General features: G+C 47.2%; 1 protein-coding gene across 2 annotated transcripts in view; it reads right to left on the bottom strand.

Annotated features, from left to right (window-relative positions):
- Positions 1-23538, bottom strand: part of PLXNA2 (plexin A2) — a 315976-nt gene that overhangs the window by 260766 nt on the left and 31672 nt on the right. For both annotated transcript variants that reach the window (XM_084611054.1, XM_084611055.1), the window contains exons 2-3: positions 15665-16934; positions 12559-12741 (exon numbers count right to left, since the gene is read on the bottom strand). In XM_084611054.1, the coding sequence (XP_084467180.1) occupies positions 12559-12741; positions 15665-16852 (1371 nt within the window). In that variant the 5' untranslated portion in view covers positions 16853-16934. The remainder of the gene's footprint in view (positions 1-12558; positions 12742-15664; positions 16935-23538) is intronic.

Below are 23538 nucleotides of genomic sequence, written 5' to 3'. Positions count from 1 at the left end.
GGCTCTGTGTCCTCAAGCCCTTGAGCCATCTACTCCTCCCCAAAACACCTCCTAACATAGAGCCACAGAAACTTTTACTTTCACATACCTCTTGCTAAGTTCATGAAACTCCCAGGGGTGAATGCATCACACAGAAAAAGGCCTAAGAGGTCCACTCTAAAAAAGATCCCTTTATTCGAATGAAGCCTACGATATCACACAGGATAGGGTGTGGAAACCACTGAGATATGGTAAGAAAGCACTGTGGCTGACTAGTGTAATTTGAAACTCAGATACAGCAGGATTAAATTAGTTAGGCTCGAATTGTGCCCAGTCCATTAAATATTTGTTCCCATGACTCACGCCTGCGAGGGGAGCTTTTAAAACTGACCTCTGTTTGTGTGTTGCTTGAAAACCCAATCAGACAACTCGCTGCCACTTGGAGTGTTAGTAAAGCATTATTTCCAGACATCGAGACCTTCTACCTATGACAGTATGCTTGGCAAGGCCATTCCTCATGTTAAAATCTCTTGGCATCATGCCACTTAAAAATAAAGCAGCAGACTTGCTGGAATTCAAGACTTGATTAGAGAGAGAGAGAGTATACCCACCCACACAGGTTCCCCTCCCCACTCTCCCATCCTGCTCAGAGAATTAACCTCAAGATAGCTACACTCTTAGGGCTGTGCATTACATCTATAGAAACAACTCTCACTGAAATCAGAGGGAAGTGGTGTGGTTTAGAAAAGTTCCAGCACAGGGCACTTCTATGATCTTGGGCACATCACTTATGGCCTAACTTTCTGAGATGCTGAGCACCCACATCTCCAACTGAAGTCAATGGGAGATGCAAGTGATCAGCACCTCGGAAAACCAGGCTATTATCCTCTCTCTGTCTTAGTTTCACCGTGTGTAAAATTGAGATAATATTAACCTGGGGGCCTGTGAAGCATCACTATACAATCCAAGTGCTTTGAGATCCTTACTCAGAATATGCTGTCATATGAACAAATGTCAATGGCCCTGTTTTGACCAGTACAACATACCTTTCACTCAGTTACTAACAATCACGTCTCTTCCATATCCCCCTGGTTTCAGAAAGAACACCCTTCTCACGCGGCATGGATAAAGCTTGATCAACAGGACACACTCCCCCACATGTCCAGCATTCACTAGACTTGTCACAACCCCCCAACCCCTCCTCAGGCTGGATGTAAACTGTAAATAAACCACCCATGCTGCCCAGTGCTGGCCTTCCCCAAGCTTCCCAAAACCCAGCTTGCTGGACCCTGTGGGGATCATAAAGCAACAGAACAAACAGCAAGCTCACTAGCAGGAGTCTGAGAAATGAGCCCATCTCATTACAGGGGACGCAGCATTAAGCTCTCTGTTTCAGAGACCAGAAAACCCCAATCCCTCCTCTCTCTTTTAATAGTCAGCTATGGTGGTGGCAGCTTAACGGGAGGAATGAGAGAAGATGTTTAAAATATAACGTACACATCACAAGGGACACAGAGAAGAGCAGCATTGCTGGGCTGGGGCTGGGGCATGTGGGGCATGGGGAAAGAGCTTGAAAGATCAGCAGGATCTAGAAAATTGTAGCCATCATTAAATATTTACTATCTATGAAGTCTGAAAGGTCCAACCCAGTACAGAGCGGAAAAATTTACCCTTGGGGGGAAAAGAGCTTGAATTGAGCTGTCCCAGCAAACTCTTCTCCATAGTATTACAGACACTGAACATGCCTGGTTGGGAAGACTTAAATCTGCTCAGCTCGGTGATCTGATCTTACACAACACAGTAGCTGCTAGTAAGAAAGGTTTGCAGCGTTTCTGGGTGATTTACAGCAGAGCAGCCATAAAGAGGAGTATAATGTGATTGTGACGTAAGCATTTGCTGGGGTTTGGGGATCCTCAAACGTTGTAATAGTCTCCTTTGGGAGAGAGATGCAGAGAGACATACAGAGACAGACTCTCCTCAGGAATTTCACAGGAACCAGCTAGCTGATTCGCTAATTGGAAGTAGGACACCACCAAAAGAATGTGGCTTTTTTTCAGTGATGAATTCTCACAGGGGAAGCATGATAAATTTAGAAAATTTCATAGCTGGCTCTCTGACTCCTCCCCTCCAGGGAAATTCTGAAACAAAAAAAATCCCTCAGAAAGGACTGGATTGAAACCACTAGCTCATTTCTACTTTAAACCACCCAATAACTCTCAGAAGGCAATGGCTTTCAGTCATCACTGGTCTCAGCTGATATGCAAAGTGGTGACTTGGTAATAAAGATGAAGACTTTGCAGGTATATGGCACTTTTCATCTGTAGATCTTACAGTGCTTTACAAAGGTGGGCAAAGCATTACTATCCCCTTTTTACAGATGGGTACATGAGGCACAGAGGAGTTAATAGCCTGGTTTTCAGTGGTGCTGAGCACTCTCAGCTCCCGTGGATTTCAGGCCCTTAGTGTCTCACCCACAGTCACAGAACTAGTCAGCATGTTAACTCCCAGCCAGATCTTCCATGCCCTAAGTTCTGTGCCCTCTCTGATGGGCCACTATGCCTTCTCCAGAGGAAAACTGGCAATGATCTAGATATAGCATCAAGCAACAGCTGCTGGTGGCAGAAAGGGCAACGCTAAAAAGAAAGTTATTGGAAGGGGGACCCTAGGTGGGTCATGACCTTTGAATGCCCTCCCTTGCCTCAGTGAGCAACCTTCTTTGATAATCAGAAGACTTGGTCACCTTACTATTAGAGTGCACTTATTTCACAGCTCCGGCGTAGGCTGCTTGGCTTCTCTCTCTGCTCCTAGTTACATTTTGCTGACCTCTGCTCCGTAGGTGTGGCCAGAAGCTCCACCGGACATAGCTGTGTCCGAAACCTGGAAAACCAAAGAGCCTTCTTCCTCTGTGCCTGTCAGTGTGTGTGAAAGCAGCTCCCGGCTTCTCAACCAGGGCTCTTGCCAAAGAACCGGACAGATATCTCCTCCCCTGCTCCTTTTTCCTTGGGTTATTTTTTCCCTTGGCAGATCTGTATTAAACTCCCAGAACTTGATGGAGTGAAGCACTTCCCGTAAAGATTCCAGGGTTTCCTAATGGGCTGCGCAAAGTCCTTAGATGGCAGAGTAATCAGTCGGGGGGAAATGGCAGAGGCCCAGAGTGAAAGACAGACAAGAGTTAAAATCAATAAGCCCTTCATGTTTTAGTAAGGCATACAGAGCCAGCCTCACCTAGAAAGCTGTTCAAGGGATCTAGGGAATCTGATTGTGATTAATGTAATTAAGGGAGGAGGGAAGCTAGTTTATTTAATTCTGGGTTGTTTTTTCATTTTGGTGGTAGAATTCTTCTCCCACAGTACTCTCAACTTCCGGTGTGAGCCAGAGCTACGTTCTTCCTCTGCCTGGTTCTCCCTTATTCCTCCCCGGTGCGTCCCCTTTCCTGACAGCCAGTGCAGCGACCCCCATTCCGTAGCCAAGGGCTTGGATAGAGGCAGGTTCTGAGGACGCTCGGAGGGATTTGCTTGTTGCCCGGCCCCAGCAAGACCCTTGTCCCATGTCATGCAGTGCATATGAGTGTCTCAGGTTGCCCTATAGGGGTTGGGTCCAAAGTCAGGGACCAATTAAAAGGAGACCTTATTTAGATGGGGCGATAGATGCCTGAAGTTTTGGACCAGAAAGAATTGTGCTCTAGTCCTGGCTCCCCTCTGTGATTTACATGTTAATCAAATCTATTCTTGATGGCACCTGGATTCTATATACTGAAGCCAAGATATCACCAGAGGCACTATGCTTCTCTCCTAGCCCATCATTCTCAAGTCCCTTGTGCAATAAGCCACACCAAAGGGAAAAGCCTAGGTCCTCTGGACTTCAGCAGTGTTACACATTTAGGTCTAGTCTACACTAAGGGGAGGGATTGATCTAAGTTACGCAACTTCAGCTACGTGAATAACGTAGCGGAAGTCGACGTACTTAGATTTACTCACCGCAGTGTCTTACTGCGGTAAGTCGACGGCTGATGCTCTCCTGTCGACTCTGCCTGCGCCTCTTCCCCCCGCGGAGTACCGGAGTTGATGGGAGAGCGCTCGGTAGTCGATTTATCACATCTAGACTAGACATGATAAATCGACCCCCACTGGATCGATCGCCGCCTGTTGATCTAGTGGATAATGTAGACAATCCCTTAGTTAGAACTCTACAACTTCAGTAACTCAGCCTGAGGTTATGGGGCTATTACAGGAGTGGGCGGGCGAGGTTCTGTGGCCCACAATAGGCAGGAGGTCAGACTAGATGATCATGATTGTCTCTTCTGGCCTTAAAGTCTGTGAGAGGGATCCCACTGGTGGTGAGCCACATGGGGATAAAAGGACAAGGAACTTGAGCAGCAGTTTCTGTAAAGGGAACAGTGTGGGTGCAGCAAGCGCATTGGGCTGCAAAGTCCAAGACAAGTGCAGAGCAGAGATTCTAGGGGAGGGTCAGGAACTCAGGCCACGCCATCCTTTTACCATCTCCTGTTAGCTACTTCATGGAACTGCACTGGAGATGTTGTCAGAGGGTGTTCAAGGAGAGGATAGGAAGCTATGCTTTCAGGCTTCCTGCCCAACGAACAAAGAAATGATGAAATACGGGTAGGGAAAAATAAGCATGAATAAAAATGTCAGAGCTAGTCATGGGGGAATGTGTCCACTCAGTGTCCCCATTAAAACTGGCCTTGAGTTCAGGAGAGAGTTGCCTCCTACTTCCCATGCATAGGAGGCTTAAAATCAAGGGTTCTTGGATCATGTGTTGCTTCCTGTGTATTGCTGAAGGTGTCCTGCTTGGGTAGGTCTGCAAATTACAGAGAAGCTATGTTCCACCCCTCGCCTAGTGAGGGTGGGGATGCGTAATAACTCCATTGAATTGAAACAGGAGGCACGGGTCTAATCAACCTGCGATAGTGCTGAGAAACGTTAAATAAAGATGCTTGGCAGATACCATGAAAGGCTTGGACCAAACTCTCAATTCTCTCAGCACCTGTTTGCCATTGTCCTGAACAACAAGTAAATCTTGAAACTCCCCCTTGCCCTCAGCCACTTCCCACTAATGGAGCAAAACCGATAAACGGGGATAGATTGATTCTGCATCAAAAGGGAAGTTGTTTAAAAGGTCTCCACTGTACAAATGGCATGAGGGATTAAACCGTGCCAGAAAGAACACTCCTTCTGTAATCCTACATAATTAATGGGATGTGATCCTGCTCAATACATTAAATACCCAACATGCAGGCACAAGCTGTTTGCTTTAACTGCCTTTAAATGAGGCCCTCCCCCACCCGCCAAACTCAGTAAACACTATGCACGGTACATACATGCCCTCCTTTACCTGGCTGGCTGGGAACGAAACAACACGCATGTTTGCCATGTGCTGTCTGAGGGGCCTGTTCTAGTGATTCTGCCATACAGCTGCTGTCACAGAACTAGCGGGAGCTCTGTGAGAGCATCACTGCGTCTGAGCTGGGGTGCAGTGGAACAGAAAGTGCCCCAAATGGATGGGCAAGAGCTGCCAGTGCATCTTGTCAGCAGCCAAAGCTACAATCAAATGTACTGCTGTTCAGCACTTACACAGCAATGAACAAATATTAACGAATTGATTCCATTAAAAAATGCAGACATCCAGCCATAGTATGTGCTTGCCCGTGTATCTTCCTGGATAGGGAAGGGAGACACTCCCTGCTGTTTACGGACACCAGAAATAACAATCTTTCCCCGTCTCTCTTTCCCTGGTGCTACGAGGAACGGACATTCAGAGGCTATATTTAGACCTCACCCCAAAAGGAGTTTCTACCTTCCGTTGACCTGAAAAATCTGTCAGTCATGCTGAGCATCTGACTTGAGGTTGGATTTGGATAAACAATCTCTGATTTTGCATCCAAAAATAACTTTACTGCACAAAATCAGGCCCACAGATTTAAAGGCTGTGTTGAGGTCATGTAAGGCTACCAATAAGTGGATAAACCCTGCTATGATGCCTACCAGTCACTCCCGCCTGGCATTGCTTAGTCAAATGATGAGCTGTGACTTCTGTTTTTCTGTTCAGTTCTGCTCATTTTGTTACCTCAATCCTTCTTCCTTTCCCACCTGTTCTTTCCTCCTGACATGTCCTGTATGTCATATAGGCTCAGCTCGCTAGGGTAAAGACTGTCTTACGTATCTGTACAGCACCTAGTCCCATGGCCTTGATCCATGACTGGGGTTCCTAGGGCTAGTGAAATATAAATAAAAACAACTAACAACATAACAGCAGAACGTTGTATTTTTACCTTCTAATATATTTGAGTGAGGGGTGATATTCACTAGCCCTGAACTATCAGGAGATAAAACAATTGTGCTGTGCAGGACTGAAGTGGCATCCGATTGTGGGCCAACAAAATATCAGACTAGGAGTTAGGAGGAGAAAGATCCCTGTTGTTATACATCCACAGGTCTCTTTCCATTGTGTTTTTAAAGCACTGACATCTGAGGCCAGGTCCGTACGATCAATTTATGTCGCTATAACTACGTCACTCAGGGATGTGAAAAATCTACATCCCCGAGCGACGCAGTGATACTGACCTACCCCCGGCGTGGACAGTGCTCTGTCCACAGGAGGGCTTCTCCTGTAGGCATAGCTACCACCTCTCACAGAGGTGGAGTAAGTACACCGAGGGGCAAAGCTCTCCTATCCGCGCAGTAGAGTCTTCACTGAAGAGCTACAGCTGCGCCCCTGCAGCACTTTAAGCGTAGACCTGCCCTGAACAAGATCACCAGCACCAATCTAGGCATCATTCAGCAGGAAGAACTGGATTAACGCATTTTATCAGCATTGTATCAGGCTTAGCCTGGGCTCTACAACCTGATCTTCAAAAGGAGCGTTTGAGAGGAAGCAGAGAGGAGGAAAAAGGCCAGTTCAATCACAGAATCGTAAGTTTACCACAGCAAGTCTTCCTGCTCCTTTGAGGGAGAAGGAAGACTGGGTATTTCTTTGCCTTGGGCAACTAGCCCTGCTTTTGTGATGCAAACAGGAAAGAATTTTATCTTGCACAGCCGATCAATCACCCAGAGGTCTGTGTGAAGGGTGGGAGGTGAGAGGCAAGACTACAGCACAGAGAAGCAATATGACTTTGCCCTGAGGCTTCGTTTCCCAAAGGCAGCCAAGTTAACTCATTCATCTCTCTTCAAGACCCATAAATCTGCAATTTTATCACCACCGAAGCAGGGCACCCAGGAGGAGCAGGGCTGTGTGAGTAACTGATTGTTTTGGTCTTTCAGCTGTACCAAAAAAGAAAATAATAATTACAAAGCATAGTTTGGAGTTGAACACAGAGTGTTTAATTTCATCTTTGAGCTTCTTGAAACTTAAAAAAAAAAAAAGAAAAGGAGTACTTGTGGCACCTTAGAGAATAACCAATTTATTTGATCATGAGCTTTCGTGAGCTACAGCTCACTTCATCGGATGCATGCCGTGGAAACTGCAGCAGACTTTATATATACACAGAGAATATGAAACAATACCTCCTCCCACCCCACTGTCCTGCTGGTAATAGCTTATCTAAAGTGATCATCAGGTGGGCCATTTCCAGCACAAATCCAGGTTTTCTCACCCTCCACCCCCCCACACAAATTCACTCTCCTGCTGGTGATAGCCCATCCAAAGTGAGGAGAGTGAATTTGTGTGGGGGGGTGGAGGGTGAGAAAACCTGGATTTGTGCTGGAAATGGCCCACCTGATGATCACTTTAGATAAGCTATTACCAGCAGGACAGTGGGGTGGGAGGAGGTATTGTTTCATATTCTCTGTGTATATATAAAGTCTGCTGCAGTTTCCACGGCATGCATCCGATGAAGTGAGCTGTAGCTCACTAAAGCTCATGCTCAAATAAATTGGTTATTCTCTAAGGTGCCACAAGTACTCCTTTTCTTTTTGCGAATACAGACTAACACGGCTGTTACTCTGAAACCTGTCCAAAAAAAAAGAGAAGAAGTAATAAGCTAATGTAAATTTTGAAATAAGGAGTGCCCTCGAATCAAGAACTTGAAAGTTTTTGATTTCAGATTTTTTTTTTTTAATCTAAACAATTTGGCAAATCTGACCTGAATTTGCAAATGTTTTGGTCAAACCAAAGCTGCATTTTTTGGTGGAAAATTTCTGCCAAAAAATTTCACTGAGCTCTCCCCGGGAGTTCTTAACCCACAGAGTCTTCCCACTGGGGGCAGCTTCTGTAAATAGCTGCTGACAGAGTACAAGCACACCAAGAGAGATTTGTGCTGACTCAGGTGGATACAAGCACCAGCAGAGAGTAACACTAAATCCAGGGCTTAGGCTGGTGGCCATCAATAAGGATGAAGCCAGTGTGAGACTCTCATTACTAGTGCTGACCTTATTGTACATTTCCTCAACAGTGATTGTTGTGTTAAAAGTTTCAGATCCCTCCGGGTCAAAGTGTAAATCAGCATGGCTCCATTGACGGCAGTATAGTGATTTACACCAGCCAAAGATCCAGATCTCTTTCTTTACTTTCACAAAAAGAAAAGGAGTATTTGTGGCACCTTAGAGACTAACCAACTTATCTGAGCATAAGCTTTCGTGAGCTACAGCTCACTTGATCACTTGTGGGGGGTATTAATCATCGTAGGAATGGAGATATATCTGCAGGTTTTGCATTACCATTACTGTAGCTCACGAAAGCTTATGCTCAAATAAATTAGTTAGTCTCTAAGGAGCCACAAGTCCTCCTCTTCTTTTTGCGAATACAGATTAACACGGCTGCTACCCTGAAACTTTACCTTCACACTTTGTTTTGCCCACTAGGCCTATGTGTGAGGAGTACAGCAATACTATAAACCTCTATAACCTTTCACAACGCATTTCACGGGAAAACTTTCTCACCTGCCCTTATCAGAGAGGGTCAACGGGAACCCTGGAGCTTTGATTGTGATGGGTGCAGCTCAAAGGGCACTAGTAGGAAATGGTCTAGGCCCAAGGTCTTCCAGCTGAGCATGGTAAACACCTAAAAACATGCTCTGTGATTATCTGCGCTAACAAAAATTGAATTAGCTTCTGTGCTTGTGCCCCTGTTGCAATCACTTTCTGGCAATCTTCTAGCAAGCTACTTGGCTGTCAGAAACTTGCACGGAAATAGCAAATTTTTCAGCTCACAAAATACACAGGTTGTATTCACCTGCATAATCTTTCACACTGAGAATTGGAATCTAAGAGTTAGTGACATTCATCCAGCCAGGAAGCAGGAGCACCATCATGAAAGCTACATGTGCCACGCTGACAGACAGTCTGAATTTTGGGCATTGGATAGTTGGAAGGAGTGGCTTATGAACAATCTATTGACCAAGAATCATTGTGAATCAATTCAAGATTATCCCCCGCTTCCCAGAGGTCATTCATGAACAGAAGAAGCATCTGGGTACACTGAATAAATTATTTGTGCTGATTTGCTACTTTCTGGGTTGCTGTGAGGTAGAACTCAGTGTCAGTTCCTCTCTCGGTTCAGGGCAAACCACTTCTTCAGAGCCAAACTAACTCTGGTAGCACCTTCCCACAGACATGCCATGTGTCATACAGGAATACAAGGAAAAAACCATCCTCTCTCAGACTGGATTCCAACAGACAGCACAAGTAACTGCTGGACTAGTCCTGGGAGCCCTTTGTATTCTTAGAGTGAGTCATGCACTCCTCAGTGACCACAGTCCTACAGTGGGCTGACTGAACAATACGTGTTGGACAAGGTGGGTGAGGTAATATCTTTTATTGGACCATCTTCTGTTGGTGAGAGAGACGAGCTTTTGAGTTCCACAGAGCTGTTCTTCAGGTCTGAGAAAAAGATCCTCAAATCATCAGAGCTAAATATAAGGTGGAACAAATAGTTCAGCATAAGGAGTTCACATGTTCTAAGAGACCATTCACGGTGAAGCAGGCAGTTAACACCTCTGCAGTGGTAGGACAAAAGAGGGTTAGTGGGTTATAGATTGTTGTAATGAGCAATAACCCACTATCTTTAATGGGTCCTTGGTTTTTAGTATCTAACAAAGTTATGAATTTAAGCTCCCTCAGGCTTGTCTTTTGAAGGTGTTGTGCAGATTTCCTTTGAGGGTGAGGACTGAGAGGTCACATATGGAGTGATTGGTTTGGTGTTTTTGTCTTTTAGCCATTTCCTGTGTGAGTTCATTCAAGAGCGTAATGATTGTCTCATTCCACCCATTTAGTTATTATTGGAGTATCTAGTGCACTGGATTAGGTTCACCACATGTTGTAATAGGCATGTGTAGAACCCATGGACCTTGAAAAAACGTGTTGTGGGGGGTATTAATCATCGTAGGAATGGAGATATATCTGCAGGTTTTGCATCTATTAGGGCAGGGTCTGGTGCAGCTTTGAATTGGTGGGTTCTGGTCTGTGGGGAGTTTGCTTTGGAGGAGGTTGGCAAGGTTGAGGCATGGTTTGAAAAAGATTTCTTTCAGGATGTGATCACCACTGAGTATGAATTGTAACTGCTTAATGATACCCTAAGTAGTATAAACCTCGATAGTATTCATCACCATGTATTTTTTGACAAGTTTCCATGCCCCATTTAGGGCTTATGTCCCGCCCTTCATCCCCGTTTCCGTTGGCGTTGTAGTTTGGCGCCGTCGGTCATTTTGAATTTTTTTATTTAAGTTTGAATAGGGGGAGTATTGTGTGCTTCTGCTTTGATACATTTAGAGCAAAAGGTCGAAAGAATAGAGTGAGAGAATTTAAAGATAAAAAAAGGAAGTTTGGGTAAGGTTTAGAGGGTCAAAAGGAAAGAAAGATTATTTGGTGGGGTTGAGTGGGGAGAGATGATTTTAAAGGCCTAGTTTGGCATGTTATTAAAGAATAGAAAATTTTGAAATAAATGTAAAAGGTGCATTAACTATCAGGGTAGGTTAAGAAAAGAGCATTTAAAATATTCAATAATACTGAAAACTAGGTTTAAAAAGAACACACATGGCCAGAAAAGAGAATTTACTAAGGCAGAGCCTGTTTAGGAATGCACATGGTAAAAACTATAAAGGCAGGTTAAGAAAAACACAATTAAATTATTAAGTATCAGGGTATGTTAAGAAAAGAGCATTTTAAAACATTAAATAATATTGAAAACTATAAAGCTAGGTTTAAAAAGGGAATTTACTAAGGCAAAGCCTGTTTAGTAAGCACATGGTAACAACTATAAAGGGTGGCTAAACATGCTCTAATTGTTAGAGGGGGGTTTTTTTAAGCAAGGTTTTGTAATTTCCTGAACGAAGAAGATGTTCAACATTTCGCATTAAACATTTATCTGTCGGTTTGATGATTTCATCTAACACGCTATTTGGGTCCTCGGCGTCGGTTACTTTGTCCACCAGTTCTGCCCTTAGAGCTAAATGTTTCTGGGTTAAACAGAGGCACTACAATGCGTAACCCAACACACTCTCCATATATAAACTACCTCTAATTTCTTTAATTTTACAGTTCACATCATTTAAAGACCAGTACACGCAGTTGTGATGCCTCTGGCCGGAGGCATCTATGGCACACCCAGGACAATCCTCGTTTTGTTTCTCTCTCAGGCAGCGCTTGACGATTCTGTGCACAACCACTTGCACAATTGCACACATCACGGTTTTACAGTTATGAACTCGCACAAGCTTAATACCGAAGAATAAGCATCCCCCGCTGTTTCGGTATTCTGTTGAGCATCTGATTTTGGGTCTCGGCAAAAACAGATCAGGCCCAATCTTGGGCTATTTGGGTGGCCCATTCCAACATAAATTGGTCCAATAACGTTATTACCTCACGTGCCTTGTCTCTTTAATACCCTGGTACCAGTACAGATACAACAACACTGCAAACAACAATATACCGGTGGGAGGCATAGAGTATGCAACAGCCAGTGCACTGCTAAGGCCAATATTAGCCATTCCATTCAACTATGGATAATTGGAAACAGAGCTAAGCTAGGTGCCTGACAAGATCTCAGCTGCATTCCACTTTGTATTGGCTTGGAGGGATTTTTGAGTCCCAAAGCTTGGTGCAATGAGAAGATGTTGCCTTGTCTGACTAATTTACTTCTCTTCAAGGACCTAAAAGGACATTTTCCACATACCTTAACCTTTGACTTGCCACTAAGCTCTGTATCATTCCAATGCCTGGCGACTCTGGGTTCTGAGTGAGACTACATTAAATAAAAAGTATGCATCCGATGAAGTGAGCTGTAGCTCACAAAAGCTTATGCTCAAATAAATTGGTTAGTCTCTAAGGTGCCACAAGTACTCCTTTTCTTTTTGCAAAGACAGACTAACACGCTGCTACTCTGAAACTACGTTAAATGGTGCCCCAGCACCAGGACAGATGCAGGAGAGTTTGCCTCACATACCCACTTGCTTCATGTACCTTCCTAACTCAAAGCCTCGGACTTAATCTCATACTGCCTCATAACTGGCAACTGAGAAAGAGATCTCAGGAGAAGTACAAAGGTGGTGACAGCCTGGCAGATCAGTGTTCCTGGGGAAAGGGAGGAGTCACTGATCCTGGCTCTCTGGAGTCACAGAAGCAGCCTTACCTTCTTCAGCTTGCCACTCTTGGTCCCCACAAACACCACGCTGTAGCCGTTGTAGACGTATGAAGCGACCGAGGTCATCCGGTCACGGCTGGCGGTGAAGAGGGTCACCCCCTCCACTGGTGTGGAGCCTCCCAGCGGCTGGTTAATGTCCAGCCCGCAAAAGTTGTCATCTATCGGGACTGGCTGGAAAAGAGAAAGCATTGGGCAAGGGTGAGCGAGAGGTGAAGGGCTAATCCAAGCACTCAGGCTCATGCAGAACTGAACGCACAGTCCTAACCATGGGGCGAGTGCACCGAACTTCCCCACACAATAGCTGGGTGTTCACAACAACCCCCTGCTCATGTACGGCTGGTTGATCTCCCTGGGAGCTAGGGTCAGCCACTCTCCCCAGCACGACCTAATGAACATCTCTCCTTATTTTTGTAATCTAGGCCAAGCAGCTGTGTGGCTGGCATGGGTACAGGCCACAGCGGGTGTATCACACGGTAGCTGCCAAGAAAACCTTCATGGACAGAACTGACGAGAATCCCCACAATGTCACTGACAGAAAACCATAGGGGAAATGGTTTCCATTAGCTCTCTTGATTCTCTCCCCTCTCAGATCCAAATCCTCTCCCGCATATTCTGTCCTGGTGCATTCATGTCCCATACTGAAGCTGTCTCCCTCTCCTCCACTGTTTTTACCCCCTCTAAATAGCATTGGTCTGATTTCTGGAAGTCCTGAACGCCTGCAGTCAAGAAACGTGAGCTTTCAGGTGCTTAGCATCTCTGAAAAAAAAATCAGACCAGCTGCCTTTTCTAGGGCCTATGTCAGGGAAGGAAGATTGACCAGAGACTTGCACTGAAGATCATTCAAAGCTTCTTCTGCATTAACCAGAGAGGTCACCGCACAGCAGCACAAGCCATTTCTTCCTCCCCATCCCAAACCCCAAGAACTGAGCATGCAGTTTCCACAGCATGGCTGACCTCAGGAGCAAAGGACGAGGAAAGAAAACTGAACCAGCTTCACTCACACAGCCATACAGGGAACATGTCCCTAATCCACCCCGCTGGCCCAAGGATGTGCTCCAGCAGCCTTGCTCACACTGCAGTGGACTGTCAAATCCATTCATAAAAGGAAGCCACGGTTCTCTCCTCCCCCCGTCCCACTTCCCGAAATGACCCAGTGTCACGCAGACGGGTCAGCAGAGATTCACGTGGCTGGGGCCAGCGATTGCCTTATGCTGGCAATGAGCCTGCAGTGGGCGGGTTGGGTTCAGAAACACCAGCCACAGGAAGTGCAGGTGTCTGCTTTCTCCCTCTGCCCTATGATCAGAGAACGGAAGCTGCCATTTCCTCCTCTCAGCTACTCATTTCTTTAGGGAAGCAGCCACCTCCCTCCTGTACTAACAGCCTGACCTCATGACAGATTTAATACTCCGGATCTCCTCGTTACATTCCCCAAGTGAACATGATGCTGTGCAAGGTGCCAGCCAGACTGGCTGTTCTTAAGAGGGACAGTGGAATGGATCCTGGCAATGGAGAGTTTCCATACTCCTTGCCAACCCTGCCCAATCTTTTGAATGCCCCAATCTGAGCTAAAGGGGTGTTTCGTACCTATGTTCTCCTTTCAATAGAGCACGGTCTAGCACAGTGTTTTCAACCTTTTTTCATTTGGAGGACCCCTAAAAATTTTTGAATGGAGATTTCTCCTTTGGAAATCTTAGACATAATCTGTGGACCCCCAGGGGCCCACAGACCAGAGGTTGAAAACATGACAATGCTTCATGGATCCCTTAGACATAGGCCTGGGCTACACTGGAGGCGGGGGGGGGGGGGCGGTTTGAACTAAGATACGCAACTTCAGCTACGCTATTAGCGCAGCGGCTCCCCCGTCGGCTCCGCTTACTCCTCCTGCCGAGGTGGAGTAACAGGCGTCGATTCGGGGATCAATTTATCACGTCTTGACAAGATGTGATAAATCGATCCCCGATATATCAATCACTACCCACCGATCTGGCAGGTCGTGAAGACGTACCCATAGTTTGCAGGCCCCCAGGTTGAAAACCACTGGTCTAGCAGATAGAGAATTGGACTGGGAGTCAAGAGCCCTAGCCTATATTCCCAACTCTGCCACCTACTTTCTGTGTCCCCTCACTCTGCCTCAGTTTACCCTATGTAAAATGGGGATAAGGATGCTTATAAAACACTCTGAGACCAATGAAATGAAAGACTGTATGATAGCTAAGTATTGCTAATTGATCACTTCGCTGAGCCTGCCCAATACGGAATTAATGCTAAATAGTGCAGTTTGCAATGTGGACATCTACCAACTAGGATTGGGATTGCAATTCACCAACTCATCTCCCACTGAATAGCTACCAAATGCCTCTGAGTCACTACTGGCTGCATTAACTTCAGCAGGCTAGATGTGAAAAGCTCACTGTCTCATGGCCATCCTCTGCACTATCTACTCACCTGTCACCCCAAAATTCCCTCTCTGTCCTCATTTAGCTCACATTTTTTCTTGATACCAGAGAGTTGGAAGCCAAACTGAATACGTTATGGTGAAAGGAGTTTCCAGGGACTTAGGTGGGTCAAATGGAATCTGTACGGTATGTCAATCAAGTTTGGAACTAGCAAAGTAAAAGCACAGTGTGCGCAACTTCCATTTGCATTCACCTGGTTAGTTTGGTTTACACTATACTCTCCTGCTGCAGGCTGGGAGAGAGAGGCTTTGGGTTAGTCGGATTCTGGAATTGGAATGGGCAGCTGGAAATAGCAGAATGCTTCTAACAAGCTGTGACTTTTTAATCTGTCTACCTAGCTGCTTCTGTGGCCTTTAGCACCATAATCATCTGACAACATTAAGGATTTAATTCTCACAATCTGAAATAAGAAGGATTATCATCCCTGTTTGGTATTTGGGGAAACTGAGGCACAGAAAGATCAAGTAAGTTCCCTAAGCTTACTCAGGGCGTCTGTTGCAGGGCCAGGAATTGAATCCAGGTCTCCCAAATTCCAGTCCAATGTCTCCACCCCAAGACCATTCTTCCCTATACAAATGATGTGAAGTGGGATAGATTTCTCCAGAGCAATAGTGGCAATGTACTGCAACCATCCTTACTGCTTTGGTGCACTGGACATCCTTCCCCAGCAGCCAGTTGAGCTCCAAGTTGCCTTCCCCCTGGTAACAGGACTGCAGGCGCTCCTTGATCTGGGTGTTGATGGTGCGGATGGGGAAAACGCAAAGAGCCGAGTCATCAGGAGGCTGGTGATACTGCTTCTGCCCCTTGGAGAAGATGGCAAAAAGAATGTCATCCTGGGCTGTGATGTTGAGGGCGTTGGCCAGCACGTCCCCTGGCTTGGAGAGATAAGCTGCTTGCAGGAGGCGGTACTCCACATCCCCCTTGATGCAGCCAAAGGGCAGCGAGACGTAGGAGTGGAACTTGGGGTCATTCTTACAGAGGCGGACAATGCGGGACGTGTAGAAGAGGTCGTTGGCCGAATTGATGGAGACTCCCTCGGGGGTCTCCGGTTGCACGGTCAGGAAGTAGACGAAGTTGCTGCTGGCAAACCCGTAGATATAGAAGATGTCGAAGTGTGAGACCAGGGCCAGCGTGTCCGAGGGGATCTTGATGAGCGATGAGACAAAGTCACTGTGGAGCTCGTAATCCAACATGGCTGATGACTCCGGGTCCCGTGGCAGCTTGCGGCTAGAGAGGGTGGGGAAGTAATCCTGCTTGCCGTCCACCGCCGTGCCGATGAAGAGCTTGCCGTCCTCGCCGTCAGAGCGCACGATCACCCCGTACATGGTGCCAGTCTTGTTGACGCTAGAGAGGTAGTGCTCCTTCTTGTGGGACGGCTCCACCAGGATAAAGAGGTCGTCCAGCCGCAGCAGCTTGCAGATGCCCTGGTAGAGGCTCCCACAGGCCAGCAACCGGTTCTCTGAGTAGTCGATGATCAACAGCTTGTTAACATTGTTGGTGAGGGTGAGGAACTCACTGCAAGGCTGGACAATGAGGGGTGGGTAGCAGGACTTGTTGTCCTCCTCTGGGCCTGTCTGGTGAGCCACCAGGATGGTCAAGTTGCTCGAGAGCTTGTAAACCCAGTTGATGGCTCCAATGTAGACTGCCCCAGTGCCCTGGTGGACGGTCAGGTGGTTGAAAGTCCAGTCGCGGTTCTCTGTGTGGAAGGTGTTGAACAGGGCAGTACTGGCTGCGTTCCAGGAAAATGAGACCAAAAAGAGAAAAACCACAGCTGCTGACCAGCCACCGGCGTCCAGCATCCGAGGCCAGTTCTTCCTCTGATCCATCCTGGGGCAGGGGAGAAGGGAAAGGGGAGGGTGAACTTCTAAGCTCCCTGTATGTGTCCCTTTCGAGGTTCTTCACATGGTTCTGGAGGGGGGGGGAAAACACACACACAAAGCAAAAGATTAAATCCAGAGTGCCCTGTAGATACAATTCAAGAGAGGCTTTTTAGTTATACAGACCTTGAGATAAAGCAAGGACATCTCTAAGAACAGCCAGCATTAAGCAGGTTCCTAACTTATTGGAAAACTGGTCAAGCTCCATGTTTTGCCACTTGATTCTGCCTCTGTGCATTAATTTGTTATGTGGTTTAGCTGTTTATAATGTGCTCCGCACTATGCTTTCACTGAGTGCAGGAGGGGATAACCAACCTCAGCCCTGGGACAAAGATTCCACAGTTCATGCACCCAACCATCAATCTAAATCTCGGCTGAAGGGACTTTTCCTACTGGGTGTATGACTGTCGGTGAGGGATAAGTAAAAGGTGTTTTTTACCTATAAATCTTGTATAATTTAAATTAACGATGAAGGTTAAAGTTTCATGCAGACAAGTACAACTTGCATTTATACAACAAAGCTTTCCATGCTTATAACGGTGCCTCCTCTCTGCCTCTCACCCCTGCAGAGGTCTATGTACCCTGCTGCCTTTCAGCCTGAAGGATCCCTAAGCAGCTTTTCCAAGGATTACTTCAACCACCACTGAAATGCAGCCACCTGCTTCTGGGGTGGAGGGGTATGGTAGCTGGGTGAACAAATATTGACCTAGGAGATTTGCACAAACTCCCTACACTTGTGAAATGAACCCTGGGATCTCTAAAGCCTATGCAGAGTAGACAGGACTTTGAGGTGCAACGTCTTGTTCAAAACATCCACTACATAGTAAACTGCCTGTGTACGCTGGACACTATGGGTGGAGGTCATAAATACAGCATCCCATGAAATGACAAAGATCTTCTTTCATCTATATAGACACATAGCTGAAGGCCTGCCTCCAATCAAAGAGCTCTGGCCAAAATCTGTTTGGGTGAGACATGAAAGAAAGCAAAGGACCTTATATGGAAGATGCCTATTTGGAGAAAGCAGTTATAGTCCCTAAAATTCCCCTTCCCGTTACCAATACCATTAAAAGTGTTGCAGTCATCAGCTCAGTGCAAAAAATTCCCATGGCATCAGGGAAAAGAGCTGGCTGGGAAGAGTATTCACATGGGAGTGGGATCAAGGGAAGAGGCAGGCGATAGGAGAGCCTTCATTTCCAGGGCACTTTTTGGGAAGCAGCAACAAAATGTGGAGGCTTCCACACTTGATTTTGTGTCTTTATAAACTGCAAGTGGCAAGAGATAATGCAGTTACTCTACCTTGTGATTCATGGACAAAATCCAGGCAACAAGCCAGAAGAGCCAGATCACAGCAAGATCCCATGTATTTGGATGGCCACCTGCAGCTATCCTAGTCCTGCAGAGCTACTAGCCGTGCGTCTAGAACATCAGACCTTGAGTTGCTGAGGTTACTGGAAAGTCCACAAAAGCACACACACCCCAAGATCAGCCCTGCCCTAAAGCATGCACTTGAGAAACTCCAGTCTGAATAGGACCTGTGATCAACAGGACCTGTGAAACCAAATCAGTGAGGCAGAGGAAGCAGAGTCTGGGAAAGAGGTAACACTTTGCAAGGTAGTATCCACCCTGAAGCTGCCTCATCACTGCAGTATTCAGGCGGTGGCACTGGTGTTTTGCCCTGCCCCGCTGGCTGAGGGGTAAATTGAAGGAAGGGTAGTGGGAGGAAGGGAGAGAGACTCCAGAGGGATGGGGAAAGGTGTACTCAGGATTCCATCCTGGGGCAACTAGATGGGGAAGTTCAAAAGCAGAAAGGAGCTACAGAGAGGACACCATGATTTCCATTCTCCCTTGAAAACCAGCCAACCAAAGCTGTTAGGAAGTGAGAGCTCCCCAAACCACCTCTATCTCAGCAAGGAAAGGGCACAGAGAACCCCCCTTGCATCAGCGGGATTGGTCACCTTCTGCACAGAGGAAGGAGCAGATGCCTCTTTGCCAAGGCTAGATACCGCTGCTGGGATAGGCAGGGGCCAAGAGCACAGAACCTGGGCTGGCACAAGCAAATGTCCACTTGCTGCTAAAAGGGGCATGACAATTTAGGATCTCAGCCATTCTCCTCTCCTACCCCTCTGCTTTCTAGAAATGGCACGAGCTGCCTCTTCTCATCCTTCTGAATTTGGCCCACTCCCCTTCCTTCCACCCTCATGGAATGGGAAACTGAAAATGGGAAACTGAAAAAAACTTTGCCTTTCTCCAGCCCACCTGTACACCTCTCGTTAAGTTTCAAACCCATTATGAAGAAAACTTGTACTATCCCCATTTTACCAGCAGGGAACCTGAAGCACAGAGAAGTTAAGTGACTTGACCAAGGCCACACAGTCAGATTGTGGCAGAGCCAGGAACAGAACCTAGCAGTCCTGGCTCCCAGCCCCTCTCTGTACCTAGATGATCATACTAGATGAGAGCTGGTTGTAATTCTCCCAGCAGCGAAGTGCTCAGCTGCACTGAGCTTTTCTCCTCCTCCTCCCCTCAGGCTGAGACTCAACCTGACTGAGGTCAGTCTTGGCTCTTTAGTGTCAGCAGGGCAGTGACTGAATTGCTCCGACAGACAGGAGCTGAGAGGAACCATGCAACTCCCCCCACACTGACTTTCCTTCCTTTGTCTCCTTTTGATCTGAATGCCGGTCATCAGCTGCTCAGACTGGTGGGCAGAGTGTGTTCAGGACTTCCACTTATCCTGTGCTTCCAAAGCTCTCATTGGCCGTGGACAAGTGAAAGAGACTTCTGCTCTGCAGCTACAGCTGTCATATGAGTAGCTGTGAGAAGGGAGCAGTAGGGTCGCTCCTGCTGGAACAGGGTGTGTTTGGCTGCATGAATAACTGACGAGTGAATCAACAGTAGCATGCCACATGGCATGCCCTAGTGACACACCAGCCTCACCAGGCTCAGGACGTGGATTGGATTCAGATGAGCCCCCCGCCCCCGGAAATTCAGATGCTTCTCTGAAGTTTATCTTAATTTTCCAAACCACTTGAGTCTGCTAAGCAGGGCAGTTCACGCCAGGCTTCCAGGATTCTTGGCTTGCCCAAAGTACTATGGCAACAGCCTGTCTTGGCACCTCAGCACTTCTGGCTCATCAGTATTAATTAACTGCATGATGATAGAGCCTAGAAACCCTAGTCAAGGCTCTGTACCCCTCCGGTGAAGGTACTGGTCAGAGACGTAAGAAAGGGTATGTTTGCACTACAATCGGAAGTGCACTTACGGCTTGTGTAGCCATTCCCGAGTTAGCACGGATATGAACAGCAGTGAAGCTCAGCCTGTCCAACTCCACTGAGACCCTAGGTTCTTCGGCAGCTAGCCTGTGCCAAAGTCCATGGTGCTGTAGCTTCACTGCTCCTGCTGCTGGAGCTAGCCAGAGCAAAGCCAATGGGCCTATGTCTACATGTGCCGCAGACAGAGCCACCGACTACTCTGCCCAGAGAGTTTACAGTTTGAGTGTCAGACAGGAAGCAACAGACAAATGGGGGTGCAGACTGGGAGGCTGAGGCAGCAGTAGAGTGAGTACAGCTGTACAGAAAAGCAGAAGCCCCCCACCCAGTACCAGACAGGAGTGATCCCAGCAGAGGTAGGTTCTAAGGAGGGACTGCAAAGGGGATAAGCTGTCAGATGCTAACCACAGGGGCATTGGAGTAAGAAGGGGCAACTCGAGAGCCCTCGCTCCTTCCCTTTGTGCAGTGGTGAAGCTGCAGTGAGATGATGGGGGTAACATTGTCCAAAGTAACTAGAAGTCCAAGTTTCAAGTGTCAAGGGGTATGTCTGCCTTTTGAGCTGGGCGGGGTCATTCCCAGCTCCTGGAGACATACCCATGCTAGCTCTGATCAAGCTAGCGTGCTAAAAATAGAGCATAGCTGTGGTGGCATGAGAAGAGGCTAGCTGCCCCAAATATGTGCCTAGGGTCTAGGAGGGGTACATCTACGGGGCAGCTTGCCCCTCCCACTGGTCATGCTGCCGGGGCTACACTCTATTTTTAGCACTTTAGCTGGTCAAAGCTAGCGCAAGTACGTCTCCTTGAACTGGGAATCACTCCCCCACAGCTTCTAGTGTAGACATGCCCAGAGGCTCTTGGGAACCTCAGGGTATGTCTACACTGTAAAAACAAAACCTGCCCCCCACCCCCACCCCGTGGCAGCTAGTCTCAGAGTCAGGGTCAAAGGAGCCAGGCTTGCAGGGCTGATGCTACAGTGCTAAAAACAGCAGTGTAGACATCCCCGCTTGAGCTCTGAAACCCAGCAAGGGGGGAGGGGTATCCTCATGCCCGACCAGGAGCATCTACACTGCTATTTTTAACACTATAGCACGAGCCTGAGTCAGTTGACCCACACTCAGAGTCGCTGCCACAGGGGTTTTGGTTTTGCAGCGTAGACGTACCCTGAGCGTCATAGACAGTGAGTGAGGAGGGCTCCGCAGTGCCCATCTGTCACTCCAGCAGAAGGAACGGCGGCTGGCTGTATCGATCACGTGCACTGGCCTCCCAAAAAGGGAGAGATGCTGCAGCCTGATCTCCCCTCGCCCTAGCAGCCCTAACTCCTCATCCTTCTCCCTCTCCTTGAGCTGCAGAGATCATTCCACACCTCATCAACACTCCCTCCCTCCAGACTCTTGACAACAAGACCATTTCAAAGCTGACGGGAGTCTAGTCTGGGCCTGGGGGACAACAGTGGGGTGGAGCTGGAGCCATTCTGACATCCCTTCCCCCACTTCCCTAACACATACACTTAGTCAGCTGTCAAGCGGAATTAGGAACCGTAAGGCTGGGATTTCCTTAGGAAACAGGCGGCTTGCCTTGGGAAAGTGTTGTCTGCGTGATGCAGGCTTACAGCAGAGCGTGTTTCATCCACCCTTCCGGGACTGCACAGAGAAGCAGAGGGATTTTTTTTTTTTAAAAAAGCCTTTCGATTCCCCCCCCCATCTAAATTATTTTCTCTGCTCTATCCTGACCATTCATCCCCTTCCTCAGCCACTTGAGCCCAAGGGTGGGACACAGACCCTTAAAAATGAGACTAGATGAGTCCTTATACTTCTATAGTGCCTTTTATGCCTAAGGGTCTCAAAGTTCTACACACATGCCACACCTTCTAGCACCATTACTCATGCCCTGGTAGCTTGCAGAGGCTCCATTGCAAGTCCCTGCTGCAAAGAGCTTGCAATCGAAATAGACACATCCTAGGGCAGGAAAAAAGAAGCATCATTTCTATTTCACAGATGGTGACATGAGGCACAAAGAGGGAGCGTTTCAAAAGCACCCATTCCCACTGACTTTGACTTGCATCTAACTGCCTTTTGCAAATCTTCCCCAGAGAGATTATGTGGCTTGTCCATGGACACATAGGGAGCCTGGGACAGTCAGGAATTGAAGCCAGATCTCCTGAGTCCTAGCCCAGTGCCTTAGTCACAAGGCTACACTTCTACCTGGGAACAGAAGGAAACAGGACTGGCATACAGGATGGGGGAAGGAGGGAAATTCTGGCCAGTGATACGAGGGGAAAAGTCTCCTTTCATGAAAAGAACCATATGTTCTTTATATAGTCAGACAGAATATAGTTTTTAAGCTCTTCTCCAAAAGGCAAATACTTCTCTGATGATGGTGGGACAAAGGCATAAATTAGCTACTGGGTTTTTAATCAGTGTCATCTAGCCATGCTCAGAGCAGGTTTAGCTGGTATGGTGGTTAGAACTCTGGCTGCTGTGGCTTGCAGCACCTGTCCTGCTGCGGGTATTATTGGTAGAGCTGAACAGCTGGAAATTTTAACCCAAAAATTCTAGTGCAGACAAGGCTGTGCAGCAAACTGCATGCAAATCAATGTAGCTTCCATGGAAGGATGAAGAGTTGAGTCAGCCACACTGGGATCTGATTGCACCTGTTGTGCCAGGGAGTAAGTATTTCAAACCTGATACTTTAAGCCACGCTTCGGGCTAAAAGGACCACCAGAACGGGTCAAATACACAATGCAGGATTTAGTGCTTTAAGACAATCATAATCTTCCACAAAATCCTCAGTGTCATCACGCCACATTTCTGATGCAAATTGCTCCACAAGAGCAACAAACAGGAACACCATGTTTGTGGTGGCTGGAGGTAATTTGGGGTATAAAAGAAGAGGTGTCTGAGAGCTGTAACCCTTCAGGTATTGTCCAGATCCACCAGGGAATAAACAATCGATCCGGATGGCAAGGGAGGAAGGTATATTGGGTAGGGCACTAAACTGCACTGGGACTCAGGAGATCGGTGCTCACATCCCAGCTCTGCCAAAGACTCCTTGGGTAAATCACTTATTCCATGCCTCAGTTCCCAATCGGCAAACCAGGGGTGATACTTCCCCACTGCACAGGAGTGTCGTGAGGATAACATCCAGTAATAATTATGAGGGGCTCTCAGATCCTATGGGAATGACGGCGACATAAGGACTTAGGAAGGCAGATTTCAAGAGGAAGATCTAACTGTATTAGCAAATAATTCACCAGGCGATATCTTGGGAGGGAATCACATCTATACTTGACCGCTGGGATTTTAAGAGAACCACCTCCCCATTATTCCTTTACACATTGTTTTGGGAAAGGGGCCAGCACCAACATCTG

Source organism: Lepidochelys olivacea, assembly GCF_965140295.1.
Source record: "Lepidochelys olivacea isolate rLepOli2 genome assembly, chromosome: 21".
Taxonomy (NCBI): Eukaryota; Metazoa; Chordata; order Testudines; family Cheloniidae; genus Lepidochelys; species Lepidochelys olivacea.
Note: the sequence above shows the minus strand (reverse complement) of the source record. Positions and strands in the feature narration are given on the sequence as shown.